At 42.1% G+C, this 23,596-nt stretch overlaps 1 protein-coding gene across 7 annotated transcripts in view; it reads left to right on the top strand.

Moving 5' to 3' along the window:
* LOC147017562 (neogenin-like) overlaps positions 1-23,596 on the top strand; it is a 491,631-nt gene that overhangs the window by 109,269 nt on the left and 358,766 nt on the right. For all 7 annotated transcript variants that reach the window (XM_085847263.1, XM_085847265.1, XM_085847261.1 and 4 more), the window contains exon 2: positions 3,568-3,885. In XM_085847263.1, the coding sequence (XP_085703389.1) occupies positions 3,568-3,885 (318 nt within the window). The remainder of the gene's footprint in view (positions 1-3,567; positions 3,886-23,596) is intronic.

Here is a 23,596-nt window from a genome sequence, read left to right as displayed (position 1 = left end):
AGGTTTGGTGAGGTGGAATGGAGCAGCTGAAATTTCACCATGCATGCAAAAAGAACCCAAAGCCAAAGTTTCAAATTCAAGATATTTCAAAAACCCTTCAAGATTTAGATTTCATATTACACAGATCTATTCCTCATACCACCCAACAGGCAGGGAACCTCAAGTTTCAGATCCTTGATGGGACTGCATTATTATTATTATTATTATTATTATTATTATTATTATTATTATTATTATATGTTAGATATGTTAGTCAGCTTGTATGGTTTTTTTTTGTTTGTTTGTCTGTAATCACATATAAAAAATTCTGCAGAGCACAGTTATCATCGGAAATTTTTGTAACTTCGCATATCAGAGGCCTATAGAGGTCCCTTTCAGTGCACAAAATTTTGAAGGTCAAAGGTCAAGGTCACTTTGTCGCAAATCAGGGGAGTCGACGAAACCCTTATTTTTTGAGTAATTTTGATCGGATCGTCTTCAAACTTCATGGGAATATAGTTCATGGTCTGGCGCTCAGCTGATTGATTTTTGGTGGTGATTGGCCTTGACCTTCATATGTTTTTTTTTTGTTTTGTTTGTTTGTTTTTTTTGGTCTGTAATCACGTATAAATCACTCTGCAGAGCACAGTTGTCATTGGAAATTTTTGTAACTTCGCATATCAGAGGCCTATAGAGGTCCCTTTCAGCGCATAAAATTTTGAAGGTCAAGGTCAAAGGTCAAGGTCACTTTGTCGCAAATCAGGGGAGTCGACGAAACCCTTATTTTTTGAGTAATTTTGATCGGATCGTCTTCAAACTTCATGGGAATATAGTTCATGGTCTGGCGCTCAGCTCATTAAGTTTTGGTGGCGATTGGCCTTGACCTTCATGGTTAGCGCCTCAGGTCAAACATATTTGACCCCAAGGTCAAATTTTCAAGTTTTAGGAACCATATCGTGTAGTACCTCAAATTGAACACCTCGATGAGTGCTTTCTAGATATGTCAAGCTTGAGACATTATGACGTCATTTGGTGACGTTATGAGGAAAAAGCATATTTTTCATGGTTACTCTGTAGAACGATTCTCATTGGAATCTCTCGTAGGCAGATATTCCTCAAGGAGTCGCTCCTGGTGGATAGCAGCTCTGTTCACCTCAGTGTGACCTTAAAGAAGTCACACGTGGTCACCTTTTGGCAAGATACGGGTCACCCTGCGGGTGACATTGGTTTATTATTATTATTATTATTATTATTATTATTATTATTACCTCCGCAAACGAAGGTGGACGAGTTACGTTTTCACCCTTGTCTGTTTGTCTGTCTTGTCTGTGAGCAAGATATCTCAAAAAGGTTATTGATGGATTCGGATGACATTTGTTGTACAGCGATGTGTTTGACAAGGACAAATTGATTAGGTTTTGGTGAAAAATCTGGATCCAGATCCGTATACAATAATTTTTCAAGTGATTCTTCACCATTGAGAGAGAGGGCCAAAAACGATGTGTCGCCAAGATATCTCAAAACATTATGGATGGATTCTGATGAAACTTAGTGGACAGGTTGGGTGTGTGAAAAGGAACAATTGATTCGATTTTGGTGAACATCCAGATCTGGAACCAATAAATTTTTAAGCTATTCTTCACCATTGAGTGGTGATATACAGTATTGCATTATATGCATTATGTATGAATATACGTATTGAATTATATAAGAAAGTTATGGACGGTTTCGGCCAAAACTTGGTGGACAGGTTCAGTGTGTGACAAGGATGAATTGATTTGATTTTGGTGAAGATCCAGATCAGGTTGCTACAAGTTTTTTCTAATTTTTTTTAAGTGATTCTTCACCATTGAGCGATGAGATGCAAAAGGATATATGTAGCATGATATTTCCAAATGTTGTGGACAGTGACATGTGACAAAACTTGATGGATAACTTGAGTATGTGACATGAACAAGCCGATTTGATTTTGGTATGTGAAAAAGATGAATGGTCCAGATGCAGATCTGGCCTATCAGAGGGATACAAAACGTAAACTGTTCAGGCTGGTGGAGGTATTCACTCTACCCTGGTGCGGCTTGAGTTATTACTGTGTTATTACCAAAGCCACTGATGGTGAAGGAGGTTATGTTTTCACCCCTCTTTGTCTGTTTGTTTGTCTGTTTATGTGCAGGATATCTGAAAAAGTTGTGGACGGATTCGGTTGAAGCTTGGTGGACAGGTTGGGTGTGTGACCACGCCAAATTGATTTGATTTTGGTGAAGATCCGAATCCAGATCTGGATATGAGGATTATTTAATTTTCAAAGTGATTCTTCACCATTGAGGGATGGGGCCAAAAACGATATGTAGCATGATATTTCCAAATGTATTGGGCCTGACATGTTCTCGTTGATCAGGCTGTGTGTGGCGGAGGAATTTGCTCTACCGAGTGTCCGAGTTTTTAAAGTAATTTTTCACCATTGAGAGATAGGGCTAAACTAATATATAGCACGATATCTCAAAAAGTTGTGGACGGATTTGGATGAAACTTGGTGGCCAAGTTGAGTGTGTAACCATGACAAAGTGATTGTATTTTGGTGAAGATCCGAATCCGGATCTGGTTACGAGAATTATTACCTCCGCGAACGAAGGTGAAGGAGGTTATATTTTCACCCCTTTCTGTTTGTATGTTTTTGTCTGTCTTTGTACAGGATATCTCAAAAAGTTGTGGACGGATCTGGAGTAAATTTTGTGGACGTTTTCGGTGTGTTAAAAGGACGAACTGTTTAGATTTTGGTGAAGATCCGGATCCGAATCCGACTACTAGAATTTTTATAGTGATTCTTTACCTTCGAGAGATTGGGCCAAAAACGATATATAGCATGACATCTCAAAAAGTTGTGGACGAATTCGGATGAAAATTGGTTGTACATGTTGGGTTTGTGACAAGGAAGAAATAATTCGATTTTGGTCATGATCCGGATCTGGATCTGATAATTTTTTCAGTGATTCTTCTTCATTGAGAGATTCGGCTAAATCAATATATAGCACGATATCTCAAAAAGTTGTGGATGGATTCGGATGAAAGTTGGTGGACAGGTTGGATGTGTCACCATTACAAATGATTTAGATTTTGGTGAAGATCCGAATCTGGATCCGACTCCTAGAATATTTTAAAGTGATTCTTCACCATTGAGAGATCATGCTCAAAAACAATATATAGCATGATGTTTCAAAAATGTATTGGGCCAGATAATATGTTCTTATGGATCAGGCATTATGTGGCGGAGGTATGCGCTCTCCCGAGTGCCCTCCTCGTCCTTAAATGTTATTGGTAAGAGGTAATTTTTGTAATGTTTCCCAATTATTGTTTTATCAGAGCATATCTATTTCAAGAGTAATTTCTTCATGAATATGACATTTCACTGGTTCAACACTCAGTGAATTCATCATAATATTACCGACTTTAGTGCTGCACACTCTGAACCATAATGCATCTCTCGGATGCAATGTACATTCTCTAGACATCTGCTGCACAGCAGTGCATCCTGTGTCAGTGATCCTGAACGAATAGTGACTGACATTTGGGTGCTTTCTGTTCCGACAGACATAGAGTTAAAACGCCACAGCCCGTTCCACTTCACAGCGGAGCCAGCCGATACGATAGCTCTCCATGGTGAGCCAGCGGAGCTGAACTGCTCAGTGTACTCGGAGAGTGCGGTACGGCTTGAGTGGAAAAAAGATGGAACTCTTTTGAACCTGGATGGCGATGGACATCGATCATTGTTACGACATGGTGCACTTCATTTCAGTCACGTACTGCACAGCAAAGATCCAGAGCCTGATGAAGGACTCTACCAATGTGTGATAACTCTTGACGGTGTTGGCATAGCCGTCAGTCGCACAGCGCGGCTCGTTGTAGCAGGTGAGATCTTATCCAGAGAAAAGGCTGAAAGTTTCTTTTCTATGCTGATGAGTGCCATTTGGGGAAATAGGGATTATTGAATGATTTATTTGTTTAATATGGCTTTAGTCATCCAACACTTCACTTTTAGGTGGTAGATGTGTGGCATTTTTAGTATTTTTTCATAGAAACTTGCTCAATTATCTGTGTTTTAAAAAAAATCTGCAGATTCTTAACTGTGGATAATTTAAGGTATATAACTAGTTTATTTGCTGATGGCCAAGGTCATATTTCTCACTATCTGTCATGGATGTTGACAAAAAGTCGACCAATAATTTACATCCTTCATAGATGTACTGTCTACCAATCATGTAAATTTGGGACATGGAATTATAATTTGGGACTATTAATATGTTCCATACTCCATGTATGTGGTTTAAAATACATTATCTGAAGTAGTTTACTCTCTCTCTCTCTCTCTCTCTCTCTCTCTCTCTCTCTCTCTCTGTCTCTCTGTCTCTCTGTCTCTCTGTCTCTCTGTCTCTCTGTCTCTCTGTCTCTCTGTCTCTCTGTCTCTCTGTCTCTCTGTCTCTGTCTCTGTCTCTGTCTCTGTCTCTGTCTCTGTCTCTGTCTCTGTCTCTCTCTCTGTCTCTGTCTCTCTCTGTCTCTGCTCTCTCTCTCTCTCTCTCTCTCTCTCTCTCTCTCTGTCTCTCTCTCTCTCTCTCTCTCTCTCTCTGTCTCTCTCTCTCTCTCTGTCTCTCTCTGTCTCTCTGTCTCTGTCTCTCTGTCTCTGTCTCTCTGTCTCTGTCTCTCTGTCTCTCTGTCTCTCTGTCTCTCTCTGACTAACAGCTTCTTAAACACACACACACACACACACACACACACACACACACACACACACACACCAGCTTCTTAAACACACACACACACACACACACACACCAGCTTCTTAAACACACACACACACACACACACACACACACACACACACACACACACACACACACACACACACACACACACACACACACACACACACACACACACCTCGTTTTTTTATTTCCATTTTCTGTTCTAAACAACTCTAACACACGTGCATGCGCGCACTCACACGCGCGCACACACACACGCAAACACACCTACACACACACCTCTATACACTTACACACACCTACACACACCTCTACACACTTACACACACCTACACACACACACCCACACACCTACACACCTACACAACTACACACACACCTACACACACCTACACACACACCTACACACACACCTACACACATACCTACACACACACACACACACCTACACACACACACCCACACACCCACACACACACACACCTACACACACACACCCACATACCCACACACCTACACACACACCTACACACACCTACACACACACCTACACACACACCTACACACATACCTACACACACACACCTACACACCCACACACACACACACACCTACACACACCTACACACACCTACACACACCTACACACACCTACACACACACACCTACACACACCTACACACATAATTGCAGGGTATGGAACATTTATTGCTCAGTATGTTTTCTTGAATTTACAGCATTGATCTAATGAGTGATTTGCAACCTTTTGCTTTTATTGAATCGACTGGTTATTTTTTGGAGACGATTTTGTATAAAGCGTACTTGGCTTTGGTCCTCTGGCTTAATGTGCATCTGATGGACTATACACAAGTCTAAGCCTCACGCTGCATGTGAAACACCAGGGTGACAATTCATCGCCAGGTCAAGATATGAACCCACACTTTGACCGTTCAAAAGTGACTGCACACACCTATAATCTATCCTGCCAACCCAAATCGTTATTACTGAATTATATTTTTGGTATTGTCAAGATAAATCCTTCCCTCATTTTTATAGTCATTAATATTTAATTATCTGCATTGCCTCTTAAATTCTCACTTTATTAAAACTCATTGTGTAAATAATTTGATTGCTTATATTGTTGTAGTTGTCAGACTAGTCCTGGTTTCCCTGTCTGAGTCTGACAAACCGAGTCAAAGCGATCACACCGGCCAACTGATTCGGACGCTCCAAGCTATTTCCCGGGCCTGTTTGCCACTTCACCATGCTGAAGTGTAACGCCCGTGTTAATAGGTACCATGCTCTCGCTTATCCTATTGAGCAATCTGAGTGGAGATCGCCGGATATGGGTGCAGACTCATACTGGGCACTATTCCCCGAATCAATCTGTCCCTTAATGGACGATTCATTACTAAATCGTTCAGTGTATGAATATTAGCTCTTCCACGGGCCTCGACTATGTATCAAAAGAATAGTCTGCTTGTGATCAGGGCACTCTAATCACTCAGTGACCAAGTGAATTTGTAATGGTGTGCAGCGAGTCCCCGACATACGAACACGCGACTTACGAACACCTGACTTATGAACCAAAATCCATAAGGTATTTTAATTATTATTATTTTTTTGAATGTCCAAGATATGAATGTTCGCTTGTATGTACAAACCGATCGTGGGCAGAGCAACTCGGGACTCATTGGTTCAGCAGAACTTGACTTTCTTCCATGAGATTCAAGGAGTCTGAGCATCACAGGGTCTCCAATATCCTGTGTACTGTCAGGTCAGGTCAGGTCAGGTATGGGAGCATGTGCCAGAACAGCGCGTCGCTGCGTCCACTTTCCGCCGGTACTCCAGGGGCCTCCGTCTGGCCATCCCCCAGGCAGATGCCAGGCTCATCCCCATCTCCTTGAGATGATGGTCAACCTGCTGCAACCAAGAGGCACGTGGTCGGCCCACTGGCCTCCTCCACTCATGAGACTCCCTCGCTCAGAGAATCTGGTGAACAGGATCAGCGTCAAGAAAACGAGCCACATGTCCATACAGCCGCAACTGACGCTCACGGACTATGCAGGTAACAAATCTCATCCGAGTCTCTCTCAGCAACCGCTCGTTGGACACAAAATTTGACCAGCGAAAGCCAAGGATTCTCCGAAGATACCTGGTACCAAAGGAATTAAGTCTCCGTCTCAGATCCTTGGTCAGAGTCCAAGTCTCACATCCATAGAGCAAGACTGGAAGTACCAAGGACCTGAAGACTCGGACTTTCGTCCTCCCGCACAGGTACCGGCAGCGCCACACCCCATGATCCAGTGAATCCATGACTCCCCAGGCCCGACCCAGACGTCTATTGACCTCTGACTCTGACAACCAGCAGAGACATGAATATCACTGCCAAGGTAAGTGAATCTCTCCACGACCTCAACATCCTCACCACAAACAGACACAGACAGGACAGCAGCTTCCAAGATGTCACCGAAAGCCTGGATCTTAGTTTTGACCCAAGAAACTCGTAATCCCAGCGGCTCCAACTCCTCATTCAGCACCTCGAGGGCCCCCAAAAGGATATCTAAAGTCTGCGCAAAGATGACTGCATCATCTGCAAAATCAAGGTCCGAGATCTTGACATTCCCAAACGATGCACCGCAGCTTGATCTCTCCGACATCCTCCCTAAAATCCAGTCCATACAAGTGCTGAAAAGTGTGGGGGCCAGTACACACCCCCGACGAACTCCAGTAACAACTGGAAATAAGTCAGAGATGGTACCACCACACTTCACAGCACTCTCAGTACCAGAGTAGAGTTCAGACATCAGATCGATCAGTTTTGGTGGCACCCCACGAAGACCAATAATCCTCAAGAGGACATCCCGATTCACTGAATTGAACGCTTTACAGAGATCAACAAAGGCTGCAAGAAGCCCCTGCCGAAACTCTCGCCTGCGTTCGGTGAGGACACGAAGTGCAAGGATACGGTCAATCGTTGACCTCTTTGGTGTAAAGCCTGACTGCTCTGGACGCTGGTGCTCAAGCAGATGGTGGCGAACCCTATCAAGAATTATCCGAGCAAAGACCTTCCCCGGCACTGAGAGCAGCGTCACCCCTCGGTAGTTGCTGCAGTCTTGGCGATCACCCTTCCCTTTCCAGAGAGGAACAACAAGGCCCCTCTTCCAATCAGTTGGGATGATGCCTGTGTTGTAGGCAGAGCACAAAACTGCATGCAATGACACGAGTGCAGCATTTCCACCAGCCTTGAGAAGTTCAGCATGGATGCCACAAATCCCTGGAGCTTTGCCCCATTTCAACTGGTTCACCGCAGCCTGTGTTTCCACAAGCGAAGGTGGACCACAGTTGATTCGAGGGTCAGCAACAGGGATTGTAACACCCTTGACATCCAACTCGACAGCTGGGGGATCAGCCAGGTACAACCGCTCAAAGTAACCGGCCCAGCGGGCCTTCACTTCAGACTCCTCTGTCAAGAGCCTACCACTCTCTGCTCTAACTGCAGTGCTCCGAGGGATGGGCTTGGATGAACGCAATGCGCGAATTCCCCTGTAAGCGGGACGAGAATCACCTGTCCACAGGTGATGCTCTACCCCCTCACAGATTCCTTGCAGATAGGCCTCCTTGTCCACCCTCAGTGCACATACAGTTTTACGCCTCAGCTGCCTGAACAGCTCAGCTCTGCCATTCAGCCTTTCCCTGCGACTCTGGTCAATGGTATCCAGTGTCCCTTGAGAGACAAAATTCTTCTTTGCCCTGCGGTGAGCTCCAAGGCATCCACCGGCAACATCAAGGACGGTGGTGTTGAAGGCGCTCCACAACTCTTCAGGACCCCCCAAAGCACCCAGACCCCCCAAGTGTCCACTCAGCCTGTTCGCAAACTCCTCAGCTACTCTCTCATCCCTGAGCTTGCCAACATCCAGTCTAGGCTGGGATGGTACCATTCTCCAGGATTTAAGGTGCAGCTTTAGAGTTGCCACAACAAGCCTGTGGTCAGTATTAAGGAACTGAGCACTCCGGTAGACCCTGCAGTTCTGGATCATCCTCCAACGACCGTCAATGAGGACAATGTCAATCTCCTTTGCCACACCGCCAGCGTTGGAATACCAAGTCCAGCGATGAGCTTGTGGGCGCTGAAACCATGAACCAGCCACCCGAAGTCCATGACTTCTTGCAAAGTCAAGGAACTTAGTGCTATTCTGGTTCATAGTTCCTGACCCATGGGGACCAACACACACCTCATAACCATCCCTATCAGTTCCAGTCGATGCATTGAAATCCCCCAAGACTAGAAGTGTATCTCGTCTGGGGCACTGATCAACCACAGACTCGAGTGTGGCGTAGAATGCATCCTTCACGGTGAGATCACTCGCCTCAGTCGGAGCATAAACAGAGACCAGGGAAATGACACCTAAGGAATGATGAATCCTTAATCTCATAATACGCTCGTTGACCGGTGTTACCTCAATTATCATTGGGGTCAGCTTATTGGACACAACTACAGCAACTCCTTGGGTATGGTAACCATCAGAGCGACCAGACCAATAGTAGGTGTAACCACCCACCATTATCTCGCCGCAATCCGGTCTCCGAACCTCAGAGAGAGCTGCAATCCCAATGTCCAAACGCTTGAGCTCAGATGATAACAGAGACAGGTGATCATCCTCTCTTAGGGATAGGACATTCCAGGCACCCACCCGAAGGGACCGCCTCAGGTTAACCCAAGGAGATCGCCGTCTGGTGGACGACACCTCAGCACCACTCCGACATACTCTCCCACAATCTGACCCAGGGATGTGTACTGTACTGTTCTGTATTGTACTGTATTGCTCCCAGTTGCATTCACAGTGCCACATATTTTACCGTGACAATGAACCATACTCATGGTCAGTGTGACCACTCCTCATTTTCATAAATGCCAAGGTGAGCCAATGAAAAAAGCCAAGAATTCACAAGGTTTCAGAAAAGCAATGATAATCGACAAGTCTGAAGACGACGATGGTTCACGAGCGGTATTTGACGATGTAGATTGTTTCAGAAGTCAAGGATGAGACAGTGTGATAATTTTTGACCAAGTTATAAAAATGATCAACATGATGTGGTTCGAGTGACAGGTTATTAGCTGCAAAATGTCGAAAACCTGGTTTCGTTCAACAACTTAAAAAATTTGACCTTTGCATAACCTTTAAAGGTCAGAAAACAATGTTGTGGACATTAAAATAAGAAACAGGATACATGCTACAGCTTAATGGAGTTAGTTCGTCGAAGAAGGTCGAAGACACGGTTCAATTCCCACAACTTTGAAAATTTGACCTTTGTGACCTTTCAAGGTCAAAGGTCAAGGATTATGACCTTTGGTGCAAAACTTCATCTGAAACATTCCAGGAACAATATAACGTCATATAGGCTATATGGTATTTCGCACTCATCGGATTATATCCATACTTTGATTAAATCAGCGTAAAAATAAACTTGAAGGGGGCGCCACGGTCAAGGTGTTCGAGATAGAGCAAAATGGTTTCAAGACTTTTGGTGGGGAATGACCTCAAGATTATGTATGAAAAATATTGTCATCCCAGCTCTCAAAGTTTGGGCGGTCATATGATTTTTATGTCAAAATTTGAAATTTTATAAGTTCGTGACCTTGTGACCTTGACCTTTGGACGAAAATGAAAAATCGAGCTCCGTGGGGCTGTGCAGGTGCCATTTGGCTAACCAAATACCATAACCCCTGCCAGATTCGACAAACCCCCTAGGAGAAGATGCAAATTGAAATCGGCTACCCCCTAAAAACACAATTCACAATTTTCTAAGTTCGTGACCTTGTGGCCTTGAGCTTGGGTCGAAAATGAAAAATCAAGCTCTGTGGGGCTATGCAGGTGCCATTTGGCTAACCAAATACCATAACCCCTGCCAGATTCGACAAACCCCTGGGAGAAGAAAATTTTTTATGTCAAAATTCGCAATTTTCTAAATTCGTGACCTTGTGACCTTGACCTTGGGACAAAAATGAAAAATCGAGCTCTGTGGGGCTATGCAGGTGCCATTGGGCTAACCAAATACCGAAACCCCTGTCAGATTCGACAAACCCCCGAGGAGAGAAGATGCAAATGGAAATCGGCTTCCCCCTAAAAACACGTTTTTGGGCGTGGCTCCGCCCATAATGGTCGCACCACGCCCATTTTCAGGAAAACACAACTAGATCATTATATACAGTGGGGAGAACAAGTATTTGATACACTGCCGATTTTGCAGGTTTTCCCACTTACAAAGCACGTAGAGGTCTGTAATTTTTATCATAGGTACACGTCAACTGTGAAAGATGGAATCTAAAACAAAAATCCTGAAAATCACATTGTATGATTTTTAAATAATTAATTTGCATTTTATTGCATGAAATAAGTATTTGATACATCAGAAAAACAGAACTTAATATTTGGTACAGAAACCTTTGTTTGCAATTACAGAGATCAGACGTTTCCTGTAGTACTTAACCAGGTTTGCACAGACTGCAGCAGGGATCTTGGCCCACTCCTCCATACAGATCTTCTCCAGATCCTTCAGGTTTCGGGGCTGTCGCTGGGCAACACAGACCTTCAGCTCCCTCCAAAGATTTTCTATTGGGTTCAGGTCTGGAGACTGGCTTGGCCACTCCAGGACCTTGAGATGCTTCTTACGGAGCCACTCCTTAGTTGCCCTGGCTGTGTGTTTCGGGTCGTTGTCATGCTGGAAGACCCAGCCACGCCCCATCTTCAATGCTCTTGTTGAGGGAAGGAGGTTGTTGGCTAAGATCTCGTGATACATGGCCCCATCCATCCTCCCCTCCATACGGTGTAGTCGTCCTGTCCCCTTTGCAGAAAAGCATCCCCAAAGAATGATGTTTCCACCTCCATGCTTCACGGTTGGGATGGTGTTCTTGGGGTTGTTCTCATCCTTCTTCTTCCTCCAAACATGTCGAGTGGAGTTTAATGCAAAAAGCTCTATTTTGGTCTCAGACCACATGACCTTCTCCCATTCCTCCTCTGGATCATCCAGATGGTCATTGGCAAACTTCAGACGGGCCTGGACATGCGCTGGCTTGAGCAGAGGGACCTTGCGTGCCCTGCAGGATTTTAATCCATGACGGCGTAGTGTGTTACTTATGGTTTTCTTTGATACCGTGGTCCCAGCTCTCTTCAGATCATTGAGCAGGTCCTGCCGTGTAGTTCTGGGCTGATCCCTCACCTTTCTCATGATCATTGAGGCTCCACGAGGTGAGATCTTGCATGGAGCCCCAGACCGATGGAGATTGACTGTTATCTTGAACTTCTTCCATTTTCTAATAATTGCGCCAACAGTTGTTGCCTTCTCACCAAGCTGCTTGCCTATTGTCCTGTAGCCCATCCCAGCCTTGTGCAAGTCTACAATTTTGTCCCTGATGTCCTTAGACAGCTCTCTGGTCTTGCCCATTGTGGAGAGGTTGGAGTCTGATTGATTGAATGTGGACAGCTGTCTTTTATGCAGATAACGAGTTCAAACAGGTGCAGTTAATACAGGTAATGAGTGGAGAATGGGAGTGCTTCTTAAAGACAAAACTAACAGGTCTGTGAGAGCTGGAATTCTTACTGGTTGGTAGGTGATCAAATACTTATTTCATGCAATAAAATGCAAATTAATTATTTAAAAATCATACAATGTGATTTTCAGGATTTTTGTTTTAGATTCCGTCTTTCACAGTTGAAGTGTACCTGTGATAAAAATTACAGACCTCTACGTGCTTTGTAAGTGGGAAAACCTGCAAAATCGGCAGTGTATCAAATACTTGTTCTCCCCACTGTAAACCTCCCACCAAATTTTGGCAGGATCGGATCAAAACCCACGGAGCTACGCTCGGGACAGACAGACAGACAGACAAGCCAGTAGGCGGACTACCCAAAGGGTCGTCAACTACCCAATATAACCTGACGCAATGGGCCCATTCGATGGGGAATGACCTGAGGATTAAGCACAAGAAAATTCATGATTCTAGCTTCAAGGGTTAATGCTGCAGATTGTTTTTTCGTTAAAATACCCCCACATTTAAAGGTTTTTCGGCCGTTGCTAGGCAACGGAGGGTCCATGGCAATGGTTCTTTCTCACACATAACTAGGACATACCATGAATCTACCATACCAGTTTTTTCCAACTTGCGTACTAATTGACTTACGAACATACTGCAGGAACGTAACCAGTTCCGAAGCAAGCAAAAAGGTTGGAAATATATCAGAGCAATACAATCAATTATTACAAACCTATACGTGCCTCCAAGTACCGAAGGAAGAATAAGTTCTAAATCAGATATTCTTCAAAGGCCTCAGACATTCTTCAGGAGAAAAAGCAGGAAGATTTGGACAAGATAGAAATACTGAAGACTGCATCTGACAGGACACAGCAGATCCCGAATGGCGACACGGTTCCCAACAGAGAAACAGTTCATGCCATAAGCACAGCCAGCATGCTGGGAGGGCAGGTCCAGACATGGCTTGTGATGGTGGCTTTGGTAGAGGGAGTGCATTCTGCAGGCATGGAGGCATCTCATGCCGATAGAGGACACAGAAGCTCGTGCACAGCTCTGTCCGCCAGGTCCTTTAGCGTCCCCCTCCCCTTTGCAATGCCCCCTTTTATAGTGTTAGGCCCCACCTCAAGCCATGATACCGCTAGCCCCACCACACTTGGCATCATACTTGGCCGGAGCACTCCACCCTGACCTTTTACTCAGATCTGTGGGCTTTCTGTCATCATGGCGGCGTTTTCCCACTTGTGCCAACAGCCTGTCGGATCGTTCCAAAGGACATTTAAGACGGATTACAAAGGGATAGAACATGAAAAAGGTGTAAAGGTAATGCAGCTATACACACACACACACACACACACACACACACACACACACACACACACACACACACACACACACACACACACACACACACACGCTTGTTATGCTTACTTTATCTCACTCTTATACTAATACATACACTCTGGATGTAACTATTGTTATCTATATTTTACTAAAACTCTCATCTTGTATAAATATATATGCATATATATATATATATATATATATATATATATACATATGTATGTATGTATGTATGTTCCCGAAATACATCCAAAACGGTACACAACAGCGCAAAAATTTTAGGTCCACCTTACTCACCATTCGCCTGCGGTGTGCAGTATCAATTTTCATTCAAATCGGGCAGCAAAAAAAAAAATCAATTCCCAATTCAGTCAAGTACTTTTCGGAAGTATTTGATCAATGCAAACAACCTCAGCAGTTTAGTTTGCTGGAGTTATCTTTTTTTTCTTGAAATGATTTTTTTCATCAACCGCTATCACAACGGGAACCCAACGGGTTCAGGAGTCGTCTAGTACTTTATAAAAATGACCCCCTATAAGGCAGTCCCACAAGACTATTATTGCCCTTGACACTGAACATTTTGACCATGGTTCGTGTTATATGAAGTAATCTTTTATAAAATAGGCAACCAGAAGCATTATTTCACCCATTATGTCATATCAGAATGCCATGATGAAGGCTGCGTTTTGCCCAGGGTAATGAGCTTGGAAACTAAATATTCAAACAAACTTTCCTCGAAGTTGTGGATGTTAACTCTTCATGTATATTTCAATTATTTCTTGTTCATTTCTCGTTGCCATCACTAAAATATTCCCAATGTGAAATGTCGGAAATACATTTGGAAGCAATTTTCAGATTTGATTAAACAAAATGATAAAGCAGAAGTAGAGGAAGTTAAAGCCATGGACATGTTCATGCTCAAAGGTGAAAGAAATGTTGCAATTGGAAAAACATTCAATACAAGTTTATTTTTTAATATTTTTACATATCATAAAGATCATAGTGGGGTTGCTAAACACACAAATGGACATACAAACATATGAGACACAACACAAGACTGCTACCTGAGACAAATACAGCCACTGAGCTTGGGAGGGAAGTACCATCACCTGCCTCCTGGGTTACTCTGGGTACTCGAGACATCACAACAATGGCACCACTTTTCTCACCACTGATCAGGACATTCCTGAAAAGGAATTTCCTCCTCCACATGGATACAAACTATGGAGACTATTTGTGCTCTATTCTTTCAACGGCTGAATGTCAAGCAAGGAAGCAGCATGCACCATTTTTAAAGTCTTTGGAATGACTTTGCCAATATTTGAAGCACCAACCTCCCAGACTCAGAGCAGATGCTCAACCATTACACCACCAAGTCTGATTATGGATAATTACCAGAGAAACAAACAAATTTTAAAGGGCATCCTCGAATCCCGTATATCCCCTTCATTAAGCATTTATTAATATTACGATAATATTAAATTATAAAGAAACTGCGATATAAGTAATTGCATAACAATACATTGATAATCCTCTTGAATGTGATTGCAGTATCGTACTTTAACTTTCAGAGACTCACAAAGAACCCATCTTTACGGATGGGTTAATTCCCCCCATTATTTATGTAGTTTAGTATGACTTGTAATACTCCCTCCAATCGGGAGCGGCGCGATGCCATACATATTTACACAGAGAGAATTTGGATCCTCCCCCCTCCCTGAACACCTGGGCTATTTATTTGTTTAGTTTTTTTATTTCACACACAAACCTCCCCGTGCACATCATGAGTAGAACCCCCAGTTTTCAACTCATTCCGTTCAGCGGTTCAGGAGTTCATATAAGTCAAACAAACATACATAAAAGCACAAATAGACACACTTTTCAAATCATAACACGATTCACATCACAATAATGTAGCTTTTGCATGCAAAGTCAAGGCTCGTGGAAGAGCTAGACCACAGAACGGATCAGAATGCAACAGAACAAAAGGAACAGTAGAAAAGGGGGGAAACACCAACACCAGGGTTGAAGAATAATATCGAGGGATACTTGGACAATTAATGCAAGGGAGAGGAAAGAGGAGTAGGGAAGGATGCATGGGGTGGATAAGATAGATACAGAACCAGCTGTTAGGAATAAAAAAAACTGGAAATTTGGAAGGAGGTGCGCTTTTGGGGTTGGGGGTTGGTTAATCAGGATAGAAAAGATCATGGTTTTGGTTGGGGGGGGGGGGGTGATCTGAGATGGTTATTGTGTAAACTTCGAATAACATGAGACAAAAACGATGTGCACTTTATCTCCAAAGGACCTTATTATTATGAACATAGACCTATCATCTGGAAAGATTGATTGAAGAATTAAAACCAGAGAATTAATTTTTTTATAAATACCAGAGGAGAAGGGTGTAGTCGAAATCCAAGAAGGGTCCCTGGGTGAAAAGGAAAGAAATAATATGGGATAATGTAATGTAATTAAATGACATATAGATGATTGATTGGTGACTTGAATTGTTGCAAATTGATAGAAGTCATGAGCACACTGCTGGAAAGGCTGTTCCAAAGAGAGGCAGTGCGGGGGAAAAACACCAACAAATAGGCATGGTGATTGATGTGGAGGGAAAGGAGGATAATGCAGAAAGGGTGACAAGTATATGATAGATGGGTGTTACAAACAGAGTAAAGAGGAGGCGGGACAGAAACAGATTGTTTGACAGAGCAGTGACTGTGGTAGTCACAATAGAAGAGGCATCAGAAAGATACTTCTCAGTCGTGAGCCAAAGATTGGAGTTGGTTCGATAAAGTAGGATCGTTAATCAGTCGGACAGCCTTGGTTCGGACTCGATACAGAAGACAAGTGACTGGCCGAGGGGTGCCGCCCCAGATATGGGAGCAATATTCCTTCACCAGTTTAACTTTGGATTGATTGAGGGTGAGATGCTGAGGTGTGTTGAAGTGTTTGTGAGCTCTGAAGAGAAAATCAAGTTTTATAGAGGCAGAATTGGTTATATTGAGGATGTGAGGCTGTCAGGAGAGATTGCTGAAGATGGTGACACTGAGTATATCAATAGTGGAGTCCTGCTTGAATAAGAGCCGAACATGACAAGAGGCATCGTAGTTGGTGTTGATGGAGGATAGAGAATGGAAGAATGGATTGTGGCACGAGGAAGTCAGCCTGAAATCCATACAAATCATTTTGGCCAATGGAAGGGAAATGCAAAAAAAAAAAACCGGTTATAAAAATGTGTAAACCTAAAAAGTTGAAGATTAGAAACAATGATGAAAAGTCACGGCAAATTGTTCCTCAATGTAAAATACATCTGAAAATTCTGCCTGAACAAACATGCAATCACGGTTTCATAAAAACCTCCTTAAACACAGCAGTTATCTGTAAACTTTATTAAACTCGAGCTATTCAAGATTAACTTGGTGTATCAACACACCAATTATACAGGCCTGATGTTCGACTGAAGGTGGTAGTATTTCGTGATTTATTCAGGGTGCTGGCAAAAACTCACAAACCCTCCATCATAAGACACTTTGGTTTCATTCAAGGTTCACTTACTAATATTAACAGACGGAACCACCCGGCTTAACGGCCATCCATGGGACGGCGCACTTTGTGACGCAACGCCCAGCCAACGAAGCACCGATGCAACAGTTTATATAGTTGGGTCGGGAGTTCAACCCAGCTTAGACAGCTAAAAGGTAAGTGCTCCACCTCCGCACCACTTCGTCAAACAAACAAACCATAAATGAAACTCCCATTGATTTACAAGATTCAAAAAAGCAACTGTTCATTTCAGCAACACTTGTAAGATGAGATTCATTATTGCAGGAAAAGTTTGTCGCATGAGCAAAAAATGTTCCAGCAGCAATTAAACAAATTTATAAATGTGTAAAGCATTATTATGATAATAATTTGCAATTTCACGCAACAAGTTAATAGGTTTTCAGTTGAAAGAAACAATAAACTGCTAAATGATAGGTTAAACAGTATTCATGCACAGGGTAAAGCTAAATGTTTAAACAAATTCATTTGATTTTTCTTTCAAACATTGTAAAACTCAATTATTTGTGAGAAGTTAAAGGAAGTGCTAGTTTAGGTGGTGGTCGAGGAATTTCATGAAGGGTATTATCAACATCAATGTCCTGTATTCTTCACGGAGTTGGTGCTGTTGAAGCCGTTTCTTGGCAAGGGTTATGCCACACAGTTTCCTATACCCTTCACAGCGGTCAATCAGGGTAGGAAATTATCATTTGTTCCCGGTGCCGGTGATAACTGGCCTAATTTTCATAAAAGACACCGTCGGATCATTAACATCCATGTATGTATTGGATCGGTGCTGGAAGACGTCCTCCACCTTAACATCTTTTTGATGGATGGCACACACATTTATGCCTGCCTTGTCCTGCCTGCGAAACACCAACATGATAGTTTATAGTTGGTTCGAGATTTTAACCCAGACTTGACAGCTCAGAGGAGAGTTTGCATTAATTTAGGCTATCCTAATGGATGGTATAAAAATACACATTTCTGTCAATACCAAGACAGCACATCAGACTATAAACCTACAGGATGAGAAATAAGTCCCAGGACATGATTTTAGCTGCTTATACAAGATTTGTTTATGCCATTGTTTGTATGTCTCCTCTCGTGGTCCCATACCACTGCGACCAGCCTCTCTTCCACTGAAAATGCTCTGGTGTCTGCCATCTTGGTTAAATGTATTACTTTTAGATCCTCGTGGAGAATCTCTAAGTCTTACTCACGTTGTTGTTCTTCATCTTCTTCTCGTGGACTTTTTTGTTTCACAGCCTACAGTTTTCATCGAAACTTCCTGAAACTTGGCAAACACATGTAAAAATACCCTGCGCAGACGGTAACCATCTCCGATTTTGAAAATTCCTCCTAGAAAAAAGTTATGACGTCAAAATATCTCCGCTAATGGAAATCGCCTAAAAAATTATCTCCGAAACTAGGCAAGCTTTTTGAATTCTGTTTGCGGGAATCGAACAGAGCATTAGCAGAGATGAATTACCGCACATATGATACATCACTATGACGTCATATCAATTTTTATGACATCATTCCTATTTTTGACATTTTTTGTTTCACAACCTAGAGTTTTCATCGGATCTTCGTGAAACTTGCCATGTATATGCAGAAAGCCCACGCGCAGGCAGTAACCATCTCCGATTTCGGAAATTCTTCCGAGAAAAAAAGTTGACGTCATAATATCGCCGATAATGGCAATCGCCTACACCATTATCTCCGAAACTAGGCAAGCTGTTAGAATTTTGTTTGTGGGAATCAAGCCGGGCATTAGCACAGATAATTTATCGCAAACCTGATACATCACAATGACGTCATATTCGTTTTTATTACGTCATTAAGAGGAAGAGGATCTTAGCTCATTTGAGCTTGTTATTATAAAAAAACAGTATAAATACATGGACTAAGCAAATCTTGTATAAGCAGCTTAAACAGTGACCTGGGACTTATGACTCACCCTATAGATTTACAGCATCAAGCTTTTACAAAGAAAGATTGCAAAAAAAGTATAAAGTTTCAATGATAATTCCTTCTTTAAAATTGGAGAGAACACATGTCAACAAATGTTTATTTCTGGTGGGGAGTTTTTATCTTTATTTTTGCTTATCTCCATTTTCTTAGAAAAGTCACATTGGGAGTGACACTTTTATAGTTAGTTGTGCTTGAATCCTTAAGTATGACATTCTCATTTGGTTGAGACCTTCGTAATGGCCTGAAGTATACCCAATCGATGGGCAAGGGTCTGTCTCGTCGCTAATACTTTCCTTCAACATAAAAAAAAATATATATATATGTATATATATTGCATTAATGGCTCCAGTCACGGACTGTATAGTTCTCATCAAAGCTATCATCATCATCAAAGCATCAAAGCAAAGCTGTATAGTGCAGGAAAGGATGTATGGGGTGAACAAGATTAATACAGAAGGGAACTCTCAGGAGATAAAACTGGAAATTTGGAAGGAGGGATTGGGTTTGGGGTGGGGTTAACAAGGGTAGAAACAATAATTGTTTTGGATTGGGGACCATCTGATCGGAGGTTATAACTGTGAGGAAAGACATGAAAAGCTGAACAAGAGCGAAAATTACTTTGCAATACACGTCTCTTCCTGGTCCCAATGAATCTTCGGGAGATAAAGATCCGGTTGCATTTAACGCATGCTCAAGCCAATACTGGAACCAAAATGAAGAAGAAGAAACTCGATAACCTGCCATGTTTGGGTCTATTTGGCAAAATTAAAGGAAAACAATTTTCATTTACTGATATCTCTTGTAGACCAGAAGCCAATAAAAATGATTGAGATAACAAACCAGAGATAAAAATCAGTTTGCTTTCACACACACTCGAGCTGATACCAGAAACAAAATGAAGAAGAAGAAGCTCTCTAACCCATCGTATATTGTTCGTTTCTAGGCTTTGCCTATTTCATATTAAAAATAACCCAATGAACATACGTAAAGCAAAAACATGCATATGGCTTATGTTCATATATAATACATTATGGTTATATACCTGGGATCATTTCAATTGCACTGGGTCATGGACTAACAACCAGGACTGTGGCCTGCAGCCTGCTGATCTGTGCTGCTTCATGCAATGGCGGCACATGATTTTATTACGGTGGAGTCAGGGCAGCTGAACACTGACCTGTGTATAATGTGACATTTTGTAAGTTTAAAAAGAGCATAACTCTGTGGAAAATTGATGAAATGCCCTGAAACTCAAAAATTATTCTGTAAGCTTTCATAGTAAAGCCATGTATCAAGTTTCAGTTGAATATGTTCAAGGTATGGGGAAAAAAGTTTGAAAAACCACAGGTGGGACAGATGGATAGACGGAGAGACGAGCGGCAAACCTATAGTCCCCTTGGGTGAAACCAGGAGGGGACTAATAATTCCAGACATTTGTGGTGAAGGGAAAGAAGCAAACACCATCATGGCCCACCCTTGAGTTGCCTATGGCCACACAATAATCATGTGACGTTGTGGCTTGCCATGTATTTTGTGGTCCAACCAATGGCAAAGGTGTCCAAGCAGCCAGTTGTTGGGAACAAAAACCAAAATAATATCGATAGAAAAGGGAACGAGAGCCAACTTCTCCCCAGATGTGAGAGCAGTACTCCACACAAGGACGAATAAATTATTTATATTATCGGAGAAACTGTTCAGACAAAAAGAATCTTCAACATCTGAACAAGACTCCTGGCTTCTTAAAGGCAGACTTGTACAATTTGAGGTTTCTAAGATAGATTTGATGTTTCAGTAATACCATGTACAGTATGTTTACTGTATTGAGTGGTGAAATTGTGGAGCCTTCAAAGGAGATGGGGAAGTTGAGAAGAGTTTTAGAAAGAGAAACAGGAAGAAATTGAGTTTTAGAAGTGTTAAACTTCACTTGAATACATTTGCCGCACTGATAAATCTTGTCCAAATCTGAATTGATAGAGGTAGTTGTGATGAAAGATGTAAATTGACAGAGAGAAGATGGAGCAGATGTGAAAAACGTCGAGGAATGTAATGTTGAGTCGTCAACATATTAATGCATCTGGTTATTTGTAAAGAAAAAAAAATCAATCACAAATAGAAGGTAGAGTGTAGAAGACAGGAGAGAACCTTGAAGGACACCGACCGCTTTTGGTAGGGAAGGAGGGAGATGTTGAACCATCAACAATTACGTTGATAATGCAGTCGAAGAGAAAGCTCAATATGAGAGAACAGAGTGGAGGATAAAAACTGAAAGCGTGGAACTTGGACATCAGACCGCGATGCCAAACTGTCCAAAACTTCCGACATATCAAGGGTTACAACAAAGGATTCCCCAAAGTCTCTCAGAGAAGAAGACCAGGCATTCATAATATGGGATACGATATCACCGGTAGATCTCGTCTTGTGAAAGCCGTACTGATGGGTCAGAGAGAAAACTGTGAGATTCAAGATTCTTTAGGAAATGAGAATTGAGAAGATATTCAAATACTTTGGAAACAGTTGAAGTCAGAACAAGAGGACGGTAGTTTGAAGCGTTTGAATGATCACCCTTCTTCCGAATAGGCTGTACTAATGAAGTTTCCAGGAAAGAGGAAAAGTTTTGGTTTTTAAAACAGAAGTGAAATAAACGAGCAAGCACAGGTGCAAGTTCTGTAGCATACTCCTTCAAGATACTGTATGAGGATGAATGCCATCTAGTCTGTAAGCCTTGATTGTGTCCAGAGAGGACTACTTTTTTCACTGTATGGAAAGAGATTATAGGGAGAGGCATAGGGTTGGTAAGGGGTGAATTAGAGGGTGTTGAAATGTTGTAGTCTTCCAATGTGGAATTAGAGGAGAAAAGAGAACCAAAAAGAGTTGTCTTGCCTGTAGAAGAGACCGCTATGGTATCATTGGAGCAGAAAAGTGAAGGATAGGTAGTGTGACAGAAGTTGTCAGAGATGCTTTTGGCTCAAGACTGGAAAGACTAAGTGAAAGAAGAGAGGCTGTGACGCTTCCTTGGATAAAGGAATGTTTCGCCTCATAAATAACATATTTGCAATGAATTAGAGCCGAGATGAAGCCTGAATGTGAGTCAGAGGAAGAAGACTTTTTCCAGGTCTATAGTCCATGGGCCCAGGCATATATCGGTACCATCTGGGAAACCAAACTTTAGGGCTACTAAGTTATTGGTAGGGACTATATGATTAATTATTAACCTCCGCCATCGAAGATCGGAGGTTACTGTTTTCACCCCTTTCTGTTTGTTTGTTTGTTTGTTTGTTTGTGAACAGTATTACGGAAAAACTCCTCGACGGATTTCGACGAAACTTGGTGGGGGGATTAGGTATGGTCCAAGGATCATGCCATTAGATTTTGGACTTGGTCCAAAATCCAATATGGCCGCTATGGTGGCCATTTTGAAAAAATATTTTAATTTTTTTTTTTTTTGCATTTCTACATGTTTTAAGTGATTTTCAACCCCCCCACCCCCCCAAAAAAAATTGTTAGAGAGAAAAAAAAATTTTGCAACTTTTTTTTCAACAAAATTTCGATTTTTTTTTTTTTTGCATTTCTACATGTTTTAAGTGATTTCCAACAAAAAAACATGCCAAAACTATAATTTCGGCTGATTTTGGAACTTCAGGTGGATATACCCAGGTAAAATCAATTTCTGTCTCAAGGAATCTAGTTATGACGAATGAATTGAGTATGTAAAAGAGAAAGTTGCAAACTATAACTCTGTGAGCACTGTTGACGTCAAATTGAATGAATAGGATATCAGGTTCACTTGAGTGACCTAGCAGTATTGGCGGCGGAGGTTTTGCACTCTACCGAGTGCTCCCCCTCCAGTTTCAATATGTGATAACCGTTCCAGAAGAGCAGCTTAGTGTATGTATTTTGTATTTTTACCATTTTACCATTCTGAGATATTGACGTTTTGGGGGAAAATCACACAATGGACTATTGACACATCCCATGAAGGTAATATCATTCAATCACAGCTCAGGATATCCAGATTTGTTTGCCTTTTCACTTTCATTATGCGGAGGGTGGGTACATTCCAGAGATGACAACCACCAATAAGCTACCAGTCTGCAATGGTTATCACATCAAAATATGATCTATACATATACACCAATTCAAAAATCATAACTAGGATTGGTTTCCTTAGATGGTACCGCCAAGTGGAATTTCTGGCCTAGACCCATGGACTACTAATATACCACATCCCGTGCATGATTGGCCACACAGCAGGAATGGTTGAACCAGGAATTATAAAAAGAGATAGCCTCATAAGCAAAAGGGAAATATGCCTCCATTTCTGCAGCAATAACTTTAGCCATCTAATCTGCAGAGACAGAGGTATCATCCAAGGAGAGGCAGTAATCTTCCCAAGGAAAGTCAAATCATAATTTATGGAATTCAGTCCAGTCAGCTCTATTAAGGTGTCAATACTGGCGTTTAG

Source organism: Eptatretus burgeri, chromosome 11 (assembly GCF_056783735.1).
Source record: "Eptatretus burgeri isolate ZD-2024b chromosome 11, Ebu_testis_v1, whole genome shotgun sequence".
NCBI classification, from domain to species: domain Eukaryota; kingdom Metazoa; phylum Chordata; class Myxini; order Myxiniformes; family Myxinidae; genus Eptatretus; species Eptatretus burgeri.
Note: the sequence above shows the minus strand (reverse complement) of the source record. Positions and strands in the feature narration are given on the sequence as shown.